At 37.7% G+C, this 19,398-nt stretch overlaps 1 protein-coding gene across 9 annotated transcripts in view; it reads right to left on the reverse strand.

The window, feature by feature from the left end:
* heph (polypyrimidine tract-binding protein 1 heph) overlaps positions 1-19,398 on the reverse strand; it is a 117,597-nt gene that overhangs the window by 25,965 nt on the left and 72,234 nt on the right. For 6 of the 9 annotated variants that reach the window (XM_089237437.1, XM_089237434.1, XM_089237436.1 and 3 more), the window contains 5 exons: positions 18,763-18,918; positions 7,968-8,117; positions 5,803-5,943; positions 5,471-5,522; positions 518-576 (listed from right to left, as the gene is read on the reverse strand). In XM_089237437.1, coding sequence (XP_089093563.1) covers positions 518-576; positions 5,471-5,522; positions 5,803-5,943; positions 7,968-8,117; positions 18,763-18,918 — 558 coding nt within the window. The remainder of the gene's footprint in view (positions 1-517; positions 577-5,470; positions 5,523-5,802; positions 5,944-7,967; positions 8,118-18,762; positions 18,919-19,398) is intronic. The other 3 variants (XM_089237435.1, XM_089237442.1, XM_089237440.1) reach the window with 1 other exon arrangement.

Below are 19,398 nucleotides of genomic sequence, written 5' to 3' on the forward strand. Positions count from 1 at the left end.
TAGCTGCCCCAGGTGGCAACAGTACAAAGAGAGATGTTCTTTCTTGGCCTACTAATAAACCCTTTCCTAGATGTAAAAGCTTATTTTTCCAAGATAACAGAATACATTATAAATTCCACTTATAATGTTTCCCACTTAGTACCACTCACTTTCATGGCCCCAACTGTTAATTCTCATTAAGATTAAGATTTTTTCCATTTAAAGCATTTTCCCGCTTGCATTTTTTCACGAGAGATTTTTGAAAAACATTGCAAGTTGAATCCACACTATATAAAATATCTCCACAACCCTTTTTAAGTTAGGTGCAATGGAAATGCTTGAAGTACTGTCCACCTTAAAAAAAATTGTTGCAAAAAAAAAAAAATTGATTTTTTACTTGTGCAAAAGTAAAACTTGTATACATTGCCAGTTAAATTTCAGTTTCCATGAATTAGTGATACTCTTGCTCTCAAGAATTAAACAAGTCTTAATAGCTCCATAAAGCACATGCTTGTCAACTGAAATATAAAACACTTACCAGCTTGGCGGCTTGGGCAGTTATAACATCTGGATACTGAATAAGAGCCTGGAATGTACCTGAATGAAAAACAAAAAAAAAATTGTATTTATGAATATTGGTAGAAAATAGTTGGCAAAATATGTACAATAAAACAATATATGTTGAGCAAGCCTGTGTGTGTGCAAGCTGTCAGATGTCCCCCCAGGCCTGTTTTGGAATTTTTGTTCAGACGTATCTTTTGTATACCATTGGTATATTTTCACAAATATCTATCTGAAGTCATCATGAAATAAGAGGCATACATGAATATATTTTGACCAAGTTGAAAAGAGTGTGTAGTTTTACATATAAAATGCACTAAAATAAAATCTACTGTGCACGGCTACCTTAAATCAGATTAAAGGGAGTAGAAGGGTGATTCTGGATCAAGAAAAATGTGAATTGATGTGATCTTCCAGATGTCATTTTCTGTAAAGCACTTGTACTATTGCACTGAGAGGTAAATTTTCCTGTTAACGGAAGCAGTGGAGTAGATTTACAGCAGATCCTTTTCAGGAGGTATTATTGGAGATCCTTATTCAACCAACACAAATCTGATAGTGATTGAATTTCTCAACATGAAACAACAAAACCAAGGAATTGTGTTCTTAGATGTGTACAATCAGTCTTTTCAGCCTGAAAGGCAACGATCTAACACAGGGCTGGACAAATCCTAGGCACCAGGTCCCCATGGCGAGTAAAAGATTGATATTGGCAACTAAAATTTTTTCATGTACAGTCGGCCATCTGTATTTGCAGGGGTTACGTTCCAGGGGTTGACCACAAATAGAGAAATCCGAGAATAACCAAAACCACAGGTTTTTTTTTTTTGTACATCCAGTTTATTGAACATCAGGAGAAGAGCAGGGTGATGCAGGGGTAGAAGGATGTGTAAAAGGGAGTGGAGATGTTTTCTGAAAGAACATTGTGTGATTTCTGTTTGTTGTTTCTTCTTCATATCATCAAGTATGTTCAAGTATATTGATAAGGCTTCCTCTACATGTGAAGAACGTACCATAGAAGGAATCTATGTCATGAAAATATGAATTGTTTATCTATTGCTGATTTGAACTTGCAAAGCCCTTCAGCTATGTTACACAAGATAAACTTGTCTTCTACTTCTTCATCTGGCACAGCTTCAGTTTCAGGAGCAGTCAGCTACATTAATTCGGCATCAATGCCTTTGAATTGCTATTAATTATCTGTTCAATTTTTTCTATATCCATATCAATGAACCCTTCTTTCCCCCCCCCCCCCCCGTTTCACTAACGTGACAAAATCTTTTATAATTTCTTCAGCTGGCTTTGTAAAAATGTGTCCTGGAGCGCACGTTGTGCCCAAAGGTTAATACAACCCTAGTTAACCATTTCTCTCTTAAGAGTTGCCACGGCTCTAGTGATGAAAGTAATGGCATTAGTGATAGTGTAATTCTTCCATACCTTAAGACATTTTCTGCATTTATATCATCTTCTATTGCGTGCACAATCGTCTTCATTGTGTGGAGTGCATAGTGAGCCTTGAAGCTTGCATTACCCTCTAATCAAGAGGCTGAATGATAGATGTATTAGGAGGCATATAAAGGACTTCTACACCAACAGCTTTGAACTCGTTGACATCTGGGTGTCCAGGAGCATTATTCAATATTAAAAGAACTTTGTGAATGGTATGTCTTCAATCTCGAGGTACCTCCTGACTTCAGGAATGAAACACTGTTTGAACCAATGCAGGAAAAGTGTTTTTGCTGTCCAAGCCCTTTTGTTCATCCAAAATACTAAGAGCTAAAAAAGAGCAAATACTAATGCTCGCAGATTAGCTGATTTGAAAATAAGTGAGCTTTATCATGTGCCCATATGCATTTGCAGAAAACAACATAGTACACTGTTTTGAAATGACAAGTTTGGTTTTCTTCTTGGGTGATAAATGTTCTTTACACATTTTCATCCAAAATAGTGTCGTTTCGTCAGCGTTAAACACCTGCTGAGATGTGTAACAATTCTCTTCAATAATTTTCTGCGAAGTCTTTGGAAATTTTCCAGCTTCCTCCTGGTCGGCAGATGCTTGATCGTCAGTAATTTTTTTTTTAAATTGTGTAATTCAAATCGTTTCTTAAACCTATAAAACCAACCTTTACTTGCATAAAATTCTGATGGAATAGACATTTCACCAGCTTTCCTTTACAGAAGAGTAAAATTTTTTACTTTTCCTTTATTATAATATTACAATCAATTGGAATATATTTTTTGTAGCAGTCTTGACCCCCAAAAAAAGCATTTTCTGTACACATGGAGCTCGCAGGCAATGCAAGGTTTTTACTACCATAGGTACAGCTACAGTCCCGGCTGACCGAGTTTGAGTCCTTTATCTTGATATATCTTACCATAGAGTCGTTGACTCCATAATGGTGGGCCACAGCAGCAATTGACTTACTTTCTCCAAGCATAGTCAATATACCTAATTTTTTGTTAAATTTTAACTTTCTTTGTCTTTTCGAATCATTGTCAATGGCACTAGAAAAATGAGCCATCCTAAACACGTACAACTCAAATTTTGCTGAGTATTGGCAAAAAAAATTCATTTTTTTTGCCAATGGGGAAAAAAAACCCCCCACGAATATAGAAATCGCGAATACTACGGGGGGGAGGGGGGGGGTGTCGACTATAGTTACTAAATTGAAGGCCAAATGCTCGGAATTTATAATCGTATACCTACCAACATGAAAGAGGGTCATTATGCTCTGAAAAAGTCAAAACAAGCATTATTCCGTATTTTTTACTTCGGGTGAAACATTTTTTTGGTGCCTAGATTTGTTTTTATGATTTGTCCAGCCCTGATCTAACATTATATGGTCCCCCACATATTACGCAAGAACAGCATGACCAGTTATTAAACTGAGTAAATAAAGCACATTTTGTGAACATTATGAATCACTGTTGAAATTTAAAAGCTGTCATGAATTTATTAGCATAACCAGAATGTTTATACAGTCAATGCTCATTTTTACGAACCTATATGGACATGAAAAATTAATTCAGAAAATTGAAAGTTTGGAAATGGGAAAGATGTTCAAAGGAATAATATTTCTTGGAACCACAAAATTAGTTTGTGAAAATGTATGGTTCAGGAAATTGAGCTTCGACTTTACATTACCATCTTAAAATATTTCATAGATGCTATAAGGTATGTTTTATAACTTTTACCAAAAACTGCATGTGCACGGGATATGAAAAAAAAAAAATTTTAATAAAAAAAAAATCATTTTTTAATTTAAATCAGATTTTTTCATTACAATTAACTGACTGCCTATTAATTAAAACTAATCTTGTTAATCATTAAGAATGCATATTTTCTCATCATGTGACTGCTTCTTTCTCCTAATCGCTTAAATTTAATTAAGCATTAATGAATAAACTACAAACTATAAGGAAAAAATACAAAAAAAATCTGTTCATGTAACTTGAAAGGCCACAGAGTCCCAATTAACTTTCATGGATTAAAATTAATTTGTAGAGAAAAGTGTTTTTCTTCATGAATCCCTTCCCCCATCAAAGTGAATGAGTGGTGGCATCTCAGTATCACACATCTGTTGCAGACATCTTCAATGCACTCAATGTTTATCCAAAGGGCCATTCAGCATCAACTAAATGAAATAAATTCTATTGGCAGGATTGTCTCTTGAGCAATGAATGGATGTTTCCGACTTGCATGATGTTGCTTAATAATTTACAACATTTTCATTCTTTTACAGATTTAATGAGTTTTGGTAAAAAAAACAAGCAAACAAAAAATTTTGATACGAAAAGTCCAAAGCCCAATGATATTTATGTTGGTACATCTATGTTAGGTATGAGGGAGAGAAGCCTCTCCCAACCTTAGAGAGGAAGGAGAGAGAGATGGTTCTGGGAGGAACTAAACCCCTGTGCACTTAGGAGAGAAGAAAAAAAGAACAGTTGGTGTCAGAATCTGTTGGGGGCAGACATGGACAAAGGACAGAGGCCACTGGAGGTGGCAAATGAAAAGGAAAAGCAATGTTTTAATGAAATGTTGTAAAATGAATTGGTAGTTTTTTTGTACATACAAATTTTCATTAACGTGTTGACAGAATTATTAAAATCCAAGATAATACACAAAAAGGCGTAGTGCTTTGGTGTGGTAATTGAGCTATTTTTTCTGAAGAAAGGGTTTTGCTGACGAGAAACAGTGAAATGTAACAATCTACTACTATTTTGAATCAGCAATTAGGGCAAGGCATTCTACAAAACGTTATTCCTGTTTTTTAATCATGAGAACCCTAGTGCCACATTGCAATGCATTGAATATATAACATCAGTTTAGCTCCCTTTATTTTTCTTCAATGTTTTCCATGCACAAAACTTAGAAATAGAGCAGCTTTCTGCACTGTATCTAGGGATTAAATTCAAGTCCATATTAACCCAAAGATCTTCTATACTTCTTTTAGGGCTGTATTCACCAACATGGTTTGAACTGTAGTCACAACTTTTGGATAAGTGATCAATATAGATTGGTTAAAAACTTGAATTTAACCAGTCCATGTTGATCTCTTATCAAAAAGTTGTGACTATAGTTTAAACCATGTCTGTGAATACGGTCCTTAATCACAAACTTTTTCACATATCGGTAACATGCAAACTATACCAGGTTACATTTACTTCAATATCATTGAATTTATGTAAAGAAAAAACAATTAAAATTTTGTCATTTAAATCAAATGATTTTTTTTTCAAAATCTTTGATTCAAATCATGATATTTTAATCATGATTTAAATCACAGGCCAATTTAAATCGGCATCCCCTGCCTGTGCGTGCAAAATATAAGCAAAAAAATACATATAAATTTCTAAATTCAACAGGAAATCCAAATTTAGGTTGAAAAACACTAAAAATATAAATCTTTTGCAAGATTATCGCACTCACTTTTTTTGGTGAAAGTTACAATTTTCAGAACTCGTCCAACCCGTGAGAAAATCTGTGAAGATGCAGAGAAATAATAGAGTTAGTGTCACATTTTAGTCATCGTAATTTCCCATGCACAATCTGTAAATGTCATTTATACTACTTTGAATATACTACGTTGCACAGTTCACAGTAGCGGCATATGTAATTCTTATATGAACATTTTATTCATCAATCACAAAAGCTAGAGGAATAGAAGGGGTCGTTTTGTCATATTTTTTTAAGCAGGAGTACGGTATATTTCAGCAATAAATTCAAAATCAATGCTCATAGTATGAAATTATGTTTCTCACCTGGTATAGTATGTCCAATGTCACTGGATATATCTGGTTGTCAATTATAACCCTCAAGACTGTGTTAGGCCCGCCTTGAGTATCACACTGATTGGCTGCAGCCTGCGCAGCTTGAAGGGCTGCCTGTGTGGTGGCAAGCTGCTTAAAAATTAACATAAACCAAGTTTTAAGATCATAAAGCAAACGATACACTCACATAGTACGTTACCGGATATGCAAAGTTTTTCTACTTATTTATCTATATATCATGATTATCATGATTTTTACAAGTACACATATTATATATATATTTAACATTTTATATTACAAATCTTTTTTCGACACAATATTCTTTTCAAAAGTGGAAAATTTCAACATAGTGTAATATAAAATTGTTGGATTGAAATGCAATAACAGAAATAAAAATATATATTACTGATTCAGTTTTTCATGAGAGAATTGATTCATATAAACTTAACTGATCTAAAACTCAAGGACTACAACAGTTTAATATACGATTTGGTTATTTCATTCCACTACTCATTCATGTACAGGAGTGCATGCCCCCCAGTAGGGAGGTGGCACTCCAGGGCATGCTGGAGTCTCCTGACTGGACTCCAGCTCAGGGCAAGGGAAAACTCAAGTTTTTTTGTCACACTATAATTCACTTTGGAGGCTTGTCTTGGAGCCTGCGTAAGATCCCAGCTTAGGGGCCCTGCTGTAAGATAGTTGGGAGGAATGCATGAGTGCCAATTGAACCAGGATCTTCAGCTCAAAGGAGATTCCTTTTATTATTTTTCTCAGCATATCAGAAGCAGGTGAGACCACTGGAGTCCAACCAATCTGGTATCGTAATGTCTTCTTAGCTGCATCGGTCATCAGCAGAACTGTTCTCACCCACTACAGGGTAGTCTGAAAATCTCTATAAAGATCCCGACACCTTTTCTGTTCTTTTCTTCAGGGAACTTTCAGCATCAAGTATAACTCATCAACCTCAGCATCAAGTATTCCAGGGTTGGGAAAAAAGTAATGATTTTTTACTAAACATATAGGAGAATTTTAAGGAGTTTTTAAACACCTTAGGAACCCAGTCTATCAGAAGTTCTGTAGCATTTTTTCATTAATTATAAATTTTCAACAATTATGAATTTTTTTCAATTCTAAAATTATTTATTTCATTAAGGTGCTTTTCACTATTTGTGTAAATTCTGTAATCAGGTATACATTTAGGATGCTCAATTTTGATTCCCGAAATATGAAATCATGGGCCTCGAAAAGTGTTTGTCTATGGGGTCTCCAGAATTCATTATGATGGCTCTTTGAATGTACGAAATGAACCATTAACTATTGAATGTGAAAGGTATTTCACAGTTCTAAATACAGCAGTGCAGATTTCAATGGCCAGCACTCTATAATTTATTTTTGCTTTTAATTTAATAGTTTCCCATATTGCCCCCTTAACTGCAGACAAAATCTTACACTATCCGGTCCCCAGTGCTACCCTTTTTCAATCACAAAGAGTAAAGACACATGAATACACATGTGGTAGTTGAAACTGACACAGACTTCCTACGATGTATATGCACGTCCGTAGCAGTTGGGGGGAGGGGGGGGGTTTAATGGCTATTTCCTCAAAATGGTCGGCAGCAGGGCCGCAACAAGGGGGGTGCAGGAGGGTCTGGTGCCTCAGCACCGGACGATAGAGGATGCAAATTTCACTCTTTAACCTCTCCTTCAACATGATGAGGTGCCAAAACATGCGCTTGCCCCAACTTACCAAGCATCTAGTTGCGGCCCTGGTTGGCAAGCCATAGCAAAAAGCTTAGAGGGCCATGGGTGGACCTCTGACCTAAACATACTGTCATGACACTAACAGACTTTATACACAGTTGACTTGTTCAACTGTGACACAATACAATGTAACCATAGCTACGGTTTTTTAAGCTGTTGATAGACTGAACCAGGAGTGGCCAATCTACGGCACAGAAGCATGCTGTGGCCCATAAATGTGGTACCTGAAGAGTTTTGCACAAACATTTCCAAAATTTTTGCAAAATATTAGAAGTTTAAAAAATTTTAACATGTATCTTTGTTTAAGTTAAAAAGAAAAATATTTTGATACTTATTGGACAAGACATTTGTAATTGCAATAAATTAAATTCATAAAAGACTCAAATGGCACATACAGAATTCGAATGGCTGTTGTCTGTCTTTAGCTCCTTGTGGTTCGAGAACTGTACATAAACTGTTCGTCCACGGACCAGTGGTGCTCCCGATCCATTGAAATAGTTGACCATTGAAGTTGCTGCTGTTTCATCTGCCATTTCCAGAAAAGCCTGCAATCACATCACAAATTTAGCACAACAGTGAGCTAATACAAGGTTTAATATTCACAGCAAAAAAAAATTCACCCCTGCAGATCCAAAAATTTTAATGACTGAAAAGAATAAATTCATTGTTTTTTTCCCCCTTTGATACAGATAAACCATTCACAATACTTAACCAAACTATAAATCTAAAGATGGAACTCTCTTAACACAAGTTTCAAATTACTCTAGAATTTCATCTTCAACCATTAAACTGCTCAAATAGTGAGGGTGAGGAGATGCACCTCCCCATATGCACAAGAGAAAAATTTCAAATTTATTTTCATCATTGAAAATCATCAATAAGGGGTCATTCAAGTATTACGTCAGCATCGAGAGGGGGGGGGGGTTGAAGTTTGTTTACGTCATCAACCACCCCTTTTTAAAGATATGAAATATTCTAAGCTGCTGACGAAATTTTGCTGACAGGGGGTGGGGGTCAGTGTTTTGCTGACAAGGGGGGAGGGTCAAAAATGGCTGTAAATCTGCTTACGTAATACTTGAATGGCCCCTAAGGGATTGAAGCCAGCCTACCAAACGTATCACAAAAAAGTTCAAGCTGTTCATTACCATTTGACAACCTCCATACAAGGCTGTATTCTGTGCCAGTGCCGTTTCAAAGCATGGGGGCACCAAGGTGTGGCCTAGAGCCTAATGACTACAAGATGTGCTACTGTTATTTTCGATAGTAAATTTGTAAACTGGCTGGCAGGTGGTTTCTGCCAAACAGGGAGGAGACAATGTTTTGAGACAACTCTGTTCAGTGCTGCTATTTCCTGCAAGTGGTGGGGTTACCAGATTCGAAAACTGAGAAAAGAGGAGGCCTGTGCACACAACCCAGTGGCGGATTAAAGTTGGTTGAGGCCCCGGGCGCAAATGAAACTACTGGGCCCCTTGAATTAGAAAAGAGTGCAAAGTTTGGGTTTTTCTGGGCCCTTCAGAAGTCGGGCCCCCCCCCCCACCTGCCATTAAATTTGCCTCTGACACACCCTTAATAAAATTGCTTTTATCAATTTCCACAACAGATGGTGTCGTTAAAGTGACCAATAAAACTTGACAAACAACAATTTTTCCAACTAAAACAAAATTGTTTAAAAAATATTTTTAAAAAAAATTCTGGGAATTTTGACGGCTATTGGTCAATGCGTGCGAGAAAAAACAAAAACACTTATATCAATGAAGAGATATGTGTTCAGAGTGAATAAAAAAATTCCTCAGAAAAACAGGAAAATAATTCTGAAAACTGGAAAAGGGGGGACAAAATGACAAATTTTTCAAAACTTAAGAGAACGCTTCAAATGACTAAAAAGGAGGATGTCTGGTAACCCTAGCATATAGTAATCTGTTGCATTGCATATAATCATACATATCATAATTGGATGATAATTCTACTACTTTGAGGGGAAAATGTCATGCTGTAAATCACAGCTGAGTACAGTCAAACCTCATTAATGAGTCCCTCTTGGGAGAGCAAAAATATGACTTAGTAAGTGGAGTGACTCGTTAAATGGAGTAAGCCATAGCTGTGCAAATTCCTACCCGAGGACAATCGGGACTTCCGAAAAGTGACCCGGTAAGCGGAGTGACGTGTTCACCGGGTGACGCACTAACGAGGTTTGACTGTATAGTGCATGCAAAAATATAATTATTGCTTCTATACCGGGGGTTCTCAAACTGTGCAAACTATTGCCAGTGGCAAAGGTTTTTCGAGATTTTTTTGTTACACTGCTCTGGGGAGCAGCAGATAAGCATTGATTAAGTAAAGGGGCGTCACGGGTGGAAAAACTTTCACAACTTCAGAAAAGCTCTATACACCATCTATAAACCTTTAAATAAATTTTTTTTGCCAATTCATTTTTGAAAATATTCATCCCTATTCCACCCTCTTGGAAGAAACTGCTGCAGATAACGCATAATAGTATGTTACATAAACAGAAATTTCAGATTTTTTTTTCCCAAGTAAGCCTATATGTACAGATTATACAAGCTAAGAAAAAAAAACATCATGTATTTTCTTTTTCTTCAAATTCTCAAACTATAAGCAAAACAAAGGAGAGCATCAATCAATGTTTTATTGCTTTGGGCAAGAAAAATTTTCTATTGGTTTCACATCTTCATCATGTCAGACAAGTCACATCATTGGGGAATCTAAAAAATATTCAATCCCCAATTGGTCACACCAACTTATACCTAATTACTGTGATGACCTATTTTGAGAGACTGTTTCTCCAAAATGACATCATTACCCATTATATTTAGTCTGCATAGAACTGGCAGAATGATCTCAGTTATGACAGCATTGTGGAGGAAAAGAAAACAACGTAGTCAAGGGTTTTGATATGGAAAAAAGAAGGGGAGAAGACTTAAAAACCACATGCCAAGGTCAGAGCAAAACAATAGCTCCATCTACTCTCACACATTCCTCTTTTCTATTGTTGGGAAGTGAGATTAGGGGGGGGGTCCTAAGTCACGGGTGTTTCTATTGCTTTTCATCGCGGGTGGGGGAGAGCAGGAAACATTGGCTTTTCGCATTATAAAAATGTGATCACGCACGAAATCCAACGCGCCAAACAACGCAGCCAACCAACCGGCCAACAACAACAACGGCCATTGCTCTTCCCCTTCCATTTCAAACTAAAAAGCCGCGCACGTGTGACTCATCATATACCAGCTTTTCTTGCTCAAGGTCACCGCACACAACCGCACGCTGCAACCCTGCAAGGCATTCATTGAGCGTGATCCTTTCCACTCGGCCAACCTCTTCTCTACTACCCCCACCAGTATCCGCAACAGGAATGAGGTGGTGTTTGAATCCTACTAATGGGGATAGTGGAAGGGAAAAAACTGGGCTGGCTGGCTGGCTGTCTGCATATTTGCTCATAGATGAAGGGACTAAAGTATTGGACATATGTATATACGTCCTTAAAAATAAAGGGTGTAAACCGGGCTATGCGTGTGAAATGCCGTTTTCTCCGCAACAGGTATTCAAATTCACTTTTACTCGCCCGAATCACGATGTCAACTCCTGAACGAGTAAAATAACAAAGGACTTGCAAATACACATTTTCACAAAACTTTTTTTTTCTTTTTTCCGCTGAAATTAAGGATGCAAGTGCCCCTAATCCATTTTAGAGATGGACTAAAAACGAACTATATCTGCAATATAAGGAGTAATTTTTCTGTGAAATGCCAAAAGTTTTGACATAAATGGTAGGAGAACGAATAATTCTAAATAAATTTCCTTCACAAATTGAAGCCCATTTAAATTTTTTCTGAAGTATCTTCGCTGTCACTGTTAAAGCATGCTTAGTGAAGCATTACTGAGAGAAATGACGAATAAAAATTATTAGGCTTTTTTTCGAATACACCATGCATACTGAAAGCCTAGACAGCAAGAATTTCTGCTGCTTGAACACCAAAATCTTATTCATCCTTCTACAGCAAAAAAAGTGCAGATAATAAGGGTTTCCGTGAAAAAAAAGTTAGCTTCTCACATAATTTGAGGAATGAAATGAATAAATTTAAAAACGAAATTCATAAAAAAGAAAAATTTAAATACCTTATTTACTTAAACAATTTCTCAACATAATAACATGTTAATAGATTAAGCGTTTTATTTTTCCTGCTGTTTTCTCAGCCTGAAGCCTGTTACAATATTTTCTATACGAATCACGAGTTGCTTTCAGAAGTTCAGCATCTCAATGACAACTTTCAAATTTTTCATACCTTGAACCTAAGATTTTGTCTTATTCCATTAATGCAATGGATGGACAGATTTTTCACTGTTCAAGCAGACTTTTGTTAACACAAAACTCTCTCTCACTGTCTAAAGATAAAAAAGGCTTCACCAAAACTGGCGAAATTTTTAACCTTGGGCTGTTTTCAAGGTTACAAAGTTGAAATATATGTCTGTCCAATATCTATAACCTACTCTCTGAACTGATGTCACTATTTGCAATTCTTTGCATTGTACTGTAACCCATTGATCAGAGTTGATAGTTCTGTTGGTGATAGAATGTTATGTAACATCCCAATAATTTTAATTGCAGGCAGTGAACAATTCTGTACAAGCGAGTACGAGTAAATAGAAGAGAGGGCGGGAACATTTCATTCTCTCCAATATGTTTTGGAAAGAAAGGTAGGACATTTATATACATAATAGGTATCTCACAAAAGTTACATAAAACGAGCATGCTCCTAGTACAAACTTCCTGTGACAATTGTTCAGAGCAAACAGCTGCATGCTCTTCCCCCATCAATGCAGGGGTGTCCGCGGACCAAGCGGTCATACTGGGTGCCGATATAAAAGGGGCAAAAAATCCAAGTTGAAAGGGTGAAATGAGCTTTGTCGACCAAAAAAAAAACAAAACGGTCAGTAGCGCCAAAAATAGGTTCCTCATGGGAACATTTTTTTTTTCTTCGAGCCGCCCCTGTTCATCAAATCCGGATTTTCGCGACATGAAATTGTCACAATCGGCAACGGCCGATGCCTACCACACGACTGCGTAGTGGCTAGATGGCAAAACTGGATATCGAGTTTATACAGATCCCATTTTTTCCCAACGATCTCCGAAAATTTTGGCAATTTAAACGAGTGAACCAATCCCCTTTTCAATTCGGCGCGAAAGCAATCTTGTAGGAAATGAAGCGAATTTACGCCGCAGATACGCTGTCTTCCAACGTAGGTAGGTAGGTAGTCGCGAAATTACCGTGATTTTCGGTATATAACCCGCAGGAGAAAAAATCTCCGAAATCGGAAAATTCGGCATATAGCCCCCCCCCCCACCCTTTAAGGACTTTGATACACCGCGGATTATCCAAATAACAGTACAGGACTTTGTACTTCAAAGTAGTACAACTACTTTCTAAGGTCACGAGATGGCGCGATTATGGTTGATGGTGGGAAGCGCAAAAAATTGTGAGGAAGTTTCCCCCTCCATACTTTTTCTGTGTCTCGGAAAGAACGCGTCCTGTGAACAAAATTTCCATGCTTTCTTTTCCTAAATTACGGGTACTTCACGCGCTACAGTACGTCAGCGACGCGTACCGCAAACAAGAATTGGCGCAAATGCGCAGGGATTTAGCGCACCGTGTAGCACGAGAATGGTTTTGGCGCAATTAGCGCAACTCCTGCATCCCTGTGAAATTCGAAAGGGTAGGGAGAACTCTGTCAGTAGCCGCTGTGGTCATAGTGACGGACATAGTGAGCACCCGGGTTCGAACCCCACCGGTGCCACAGTGATGGTCAGCTGAAGGTGGTTTTATGTGGTTCCCAACTTCAAGGCGCGAATGCGAGCCGATTTCCACACCCCCCCCCCCCCCCTGAAAGAGCAACAGGCCCACAAACGGTACATATATTAAATCATTATACTTCCCCTCTAAAATATAGATGCCAGCACTGGAAAATCAGATGCAACACTATATATGCACTCAGAGACTGTTAGGTACATATATTCACATTTCCGGCACAACTCATTCGGTAGTAAATTGTCGATGACGATATTGACCGGAGTTAAGCTCGGTCCGAAAGAAAAACTCCACCACGTGAGGAAGCATGGTACTGTATTTACTACATTACTGTTAGTACAGTACTGTTATAGCACTGTATTTACTGCGGACAGACCGTTCAAAGTCGGCATACCGTACTTTTGTAATACTACTGTAAACGTATAGCACAGCAAAAACTCGTACCTGAGCGTACATTCACTCCAGCAGGGTCTCACCGGATTCGTCTAAACGAGAACACATTTGGGAAAAAAAATATATTACAAACTTCTTGAAATGTGAGCGTTCAAGGTATTTTCGCGACGGCATCCCTTCAAAAATGCAGCAGGTTCTATTAGGTAGCCGATTTTAAAAACATGTTCAAAAAATGCTTCGTGGCCGGTGCCATCGTTATCATTACATGCGTTTTCAATCGTTGTGCTGGCATGCGTCATTGAAAGAAGCAAAAAGTAAGCTAATGGGTATATCTTCCACCCCTTGCAGGTGTGGCTCGAGGAAAAAATATCTACCCGTGCGGAGTCCATTTTTAGCGACCCCGACCACGTTTTTTTTTTGGTCTGCAAAACTATTTTCCCCCTTTTCAACTCGGATTTGATTCCCTTCCTACAGCGGTGTCTGTCCCGTGCGACCGCATGGCTAAAGAGCCGCCCCAGTAGCAAACTCCCATCAATAAATATACATGATGAAATAAATTCTAAAACTTCGGTTTCTCATTCAAATAAATGGCAAACCGAAAAAGTTTTAATCCACTTTAAAAGGCTGAACGATCGAGACAGAAAATATAAAAGGACTCATTGCGTTATAGAAATCCCCCCCCCCCCATTAATATTGGAAATATAAATAGAAAATCTCGAGAGAAAGAACTTGCCCGAACTCTAGAAAAACGACTCGCTGTCCTAACCTCCAAATATCTTTCACGCTTGAAAAAATCGTTCTGGAATATCGTCAAATTCAAGGTTGCTGGAGGTAGGCTAGGGAGAAGAGTATATTCAACCAGACCGAGAACATAATTACGGCCAGTCTCACCACTTTTGCCTCCGAAAAGAATACTATCATGCCATGCCGCTATTATGGTCTGGCTGAAACAAGACTGCAGGAAAGGATAAGAAAAGAAGTAAATGGGGCAACTGTACCCCTCACCACATTATATACTTTCAACAAATCAAAGTAGTCTGGGGAGGTTTTCAAAATATCGCAGTCAGAGGCGCCGACGTGAAGGAAACATTGGAGGGGCTGAAAGTTGCTGGCCGTCCCTTATATACGGGACTCAAGCGTATACGCAGGAGGAGGAAGGTGCGTTGCATTTTTTTTTCCAGAAATTATGGGGGGCTCAGCCCCTTTACAAAATCTATTGGGGGGAGGGCTCAAATGACCTCAGCCCCTAGGATCACAGTTCAAATTCCTTAACAATACAGTCGTCAAAAATACACAGTTGTTCAAATTCCTCGACACGCAGAGAAGACTGTGGGTTAGATTCCATCATACCAGGCTATTTTTCCCCCTTATTACCATCTTCGTTTTTTAATATGTGCAAAATCTTAAATTTATATTTAATTTTTTTTAACCATCGCACAGGTTAAATGTGATTCATTATATCACCAATCGCCAGATGCACGGCGCCACGGGGGTTGTTTCCAAACAGTGAATGTGGGGCAAGACGGGAGTACTGGGGCCGCCATGTACAATAAATTACCATTTATTGGCTCACTAAAAATTCTTTCATTTTTTCCCGATTTAATTTAAATGTAGTTCAGCTGTATGAAATTGACAATAAAAAAACTCCTTATATTATATATACAGTGGAGAAGCTTGTTTACCTGAACTCGGTCACCCGAACACCTTATCAACCTAACTCGTTTTCAGTTTCCTATAGTCAATATGATGCTTAAAACAGTTGCAGTGGTGGGAAGTGACTAAGTCCATTTCGGAGCAGCTTTGGAGCAGCAAAATTCAGGATTCGGAGCAATTTTGGAGCAGCAAATTCTGGATTTGGAGCAATTTTGGAGCAGCAAAATGTGGGATTCGGAGTAGATATTTATAAATTGGAGCAGTGAAATTAACAAGAATATTTTCGTTAACCCTCAACCCTTTTCAAAATAAAACTGCACTGTCTTTTGCTATGAAACATCTCTTCATCAGCTTGATTTTTGTTTTTGGTGTTTTAGGCTTTTGACACCTTGTTTGAAAGAGCGGCTGTCATAAAATTTTTTGCACCCGTCTATTTAAGATGATTTTTGCTTACTGAGGGCACTATTTGCTGCCTTGAACAGCAGCACTTCAAATGAGCTAAAAACAATTTTATAAGTTTTTAATTTTTTTATACTTGGAAAGAAATTGTTGCAAAATGGGAGAAAATTTCGGAAGTATCAACTCGATGTTTGGCGATTCAGCACTCATTATCTGGCGAGATTGGCGATCTGACACTCGTTATTTGGCGAGATTGGTGATTTAACGCTCGTTATTCGGCAACATTGGCGATTTAACACTCATTATTGGGCAAAGTTTCTAAACTAACATTCGTAATTCGGCGGACATGCGCTTTTTACTCCCGGAATGATAATTTTTTTCACGAAACATCGGGATTTAACACAATGACAATCGACTACAGTAATTTCTGCTGCTTCCAGTGACGACTTTTTTTTTAAACGGAAACACTCGAATTTGCACTTTAAAGCTGAAAGGCACTGCAAACCATCTTCAGTTCCACGATCACGGACAATATCGGGGTTTCGCGATGGAAAGCCCGATCAGGGGCCTATAGTTTAAGTATAGTGAAATAAAACACGCTCTTTTCGTAAAGAAACGTTTCGTGGCTAACAGGAACAAAAAAACTTTTGGCGTCCTTTCCGAAATTCCGGGCATACTGAAGCAAAATTCGCTATTTGGCGCAGAAAAATGCGAAAATACGCTATTGGAGCAGGATGGCGCAAGATATTAGTTTTGGCGCAATTGGCGCAAGATATTAGTTTTGGCGCAATTGGAGCAGAGTTCCCACCCCTGCAGTTGGTATTTTCTTGGGACTTTAATCCTCTTATCTCCCAACTCGATAGCTTCCTTCTATTGCACAATAATCTGCTTTCAAACAATTGTGCATACTGTACCTATGAGCTAGCTATAGATGTTAAGTAGAGGCGGATCCAGGCAGGGGGCGACTGCCCCGGGCGGCAAAATGTAGGGGGAGACAATTTTAAGTGAAAACAAAGAAAACCATCTTAAAATTGTAGAATTTTAAAGTTGGGGGCGGCAAAAATCCTAGTTACGGCTCTGGATCCAAATACAGTTTATGTAGGCATAAACTATTGACAAGCAAACAAACGCGTGAATAGCAGCAGATTTAGCTGCCATCTTTTTTTTCCTCCGATGAATTCATCTTAATCCCACGGGTGTGCCTTAATAAAAGGGAGGAGTGTGTCTTCTTGACAACAAAACAGTTCCTATCACTGTTTTGCCGGGAAGGGGGTTATCATTTGCTGCTGAATTTCAATTTTGTCCTTTTCGTTATCGAATTGGTTTCGAAATCAATTTCCCGAACTTTTCAATTTTCTGAACACTCTTTGGTCCTGATGTGTTCAGATAATTGAGGTTATATTGTACTATATATATATTATACGTTTGGCGAAAAGTTGCCAAACGTTTTACTGGAAGAAATCGCTTATTCTCATATCGCACATGCACGTTCTGACAATGTTCGACCCACTCAATACTGCAGTAACTCTCCTAAAAAAATACAGCATGAGACATAATAAGACACTTAAATTTTAGAGAAATCAGAAAGAGCACGAGAGTTTTATGACGGTGCAAAATAGCTTTATACCAAATATCAGGAATTTAAAAGAATATTTTTACATCATTTTATGTAAAAACAAAAACTATAGGCTACTATGGACAAAATTATAAGACACCTATATACCGATTTTTGAGGGAAAAGTAAAATAAAATTCAAACAAATTATATATAAATTTACAAAAATCAAAATCAATATTTTGTACAACCACCTCTGTTGCCAATCAAAGCAAAAATGCAATTTGGCTGAACTGAACCGCCACCTATTTGACGGCTCATAAATTGCTGCGACACAGACCTCCCATATCGACTATCAAGATTGAATTTCTTTTCATCAGAGAACATAACAGAACACCACTGATGAGTCCAAGGCACGGTACGTTTTGCAAGATTCAAACAATCCTGTTTGTGTTTCAAAGTTTGTGGAGGTTTTTCTTCATTTCCATGAATTTGATATTGGTTGTAGAACTTAAAACTATTGAAATTGTTTGCTGTAAGCACTGTAGTCATAAGGCAGATTTTATATTTCTATGTGAATGGCATTTTGCTCCTTACTGCTAGAGCACAAACATTGTGCTTTGATCGGGCAGACAAACATTGGGTGCCCAGACCATATTTTTTTTTTTTTTTTTACAAAGCCATGTATATATTCCACGGTATAAAACATTTATGACGGCACATCAGGAGGAAAATGTCCAATTTTATTTGCTATGTATGTTTTCAAACGTTTTCACAAATTGCACTTTCTTGCAACTCTGTACCCCATGGCATTTTTTCGAGTTAAGAGGGAATATTTTTATTGGTTTGTTATCCAGTGACATAAAAAGAATGATTTGCATAAAGCAACACATTGCTACACTACTTTAAAATGGTGGAAATGAAAATGTCTTATATTTGTCTCACTAATTTATTACTGGAAAATTCACAAAAATATTAAAAACCATTTGTCGGACGTCCATGTAATTCCACTCGCAAATGTAAACACAATCGATACATGTATTTAAGTTTCATTGTTGTGGAAAGTTTCCTTTCGTCTTTTTTTGTGTGAATATTCCTGGCGTCTTATGTCTCGGACTGTACACTCAAGTTATCACAATGAATTACATAGCATTTATGGATGCCATTACTCAAAATTGTTTCAAAAACAGGTAACCAGATCCTTTGGTTACTAAAAAATTCTTTTGAACAACAGTTTGATCCTGAAGTGATGGCTGATAGTTATATACAGATCAAAATTGATTAAAAAATAAGATTGCTCATTAAAAAAATTTTAGTTTTAAATTGCTCAAAAAATATATAACAAAAAAAAAAAGCATCCATTACATACCTGGTTTTTTCCTTTCAGAAGCAGGACATTGGTCACTTTACCAAATGGTATCCCCAGATGTATTATATCAGGCTCACTGGCATCATTCGGAATGTTACGAATGTGCACTACCCGAGATGGAGCCCCACCACCATTTTGTGTTTTGTCTAATTTGACCTGAAATACATAAATTGTGCATCTTTAAAAAACTAAAATGCACACATGAATATAAAAGTTACTTGGTGGCCTGATCAAATAAAAATTAATCTAAAACAGATGTGCTCCAGGGGCCAAATACAGCCCATATAAGTGTTAAATCCCGCTCTTCTCAGAAAAACAGTCCACATACAGTAAGTATACTAGTTTATGGCACATGAACAATGGTCATCTTGCATAACTCATCCACAGACTGAAAAAGTGATGCACCCTTGCTCTAATACAAAAGTGGCTGAACTCTTGGCCATTCTGGCAGACTTTTTATTTTTTACACCCTTGCTATATTTACTACACCCGAATGGTGCAGTGGTAAGATGCTCCTCTTCCACCGTGAAGGTTACCATCAGAGTCTACAGGTTCAAATGCAGAAGAACACCAAAAAACAAGTTCTTTACCTACCAAGCCTGTGGTGACCACCGATAGGTGGCACCTTCATTTCCC

This window comes from Pholcus phalangioides, unplaced genomic scaffold (assembly GCF_987345545.1).
Source record: "Pholcus phalangioides strain wild (caught in Gottingen) unplaced genomic scaffold, Ppha-v1.0 ptg000010l_1, whole genome shotgun sequence".
NCBI lineage: Eukaryota > Metazoa > Arthropoda > Arachnida > Araneae > Pholcidae > Pholcus > Pholcus phalangioides.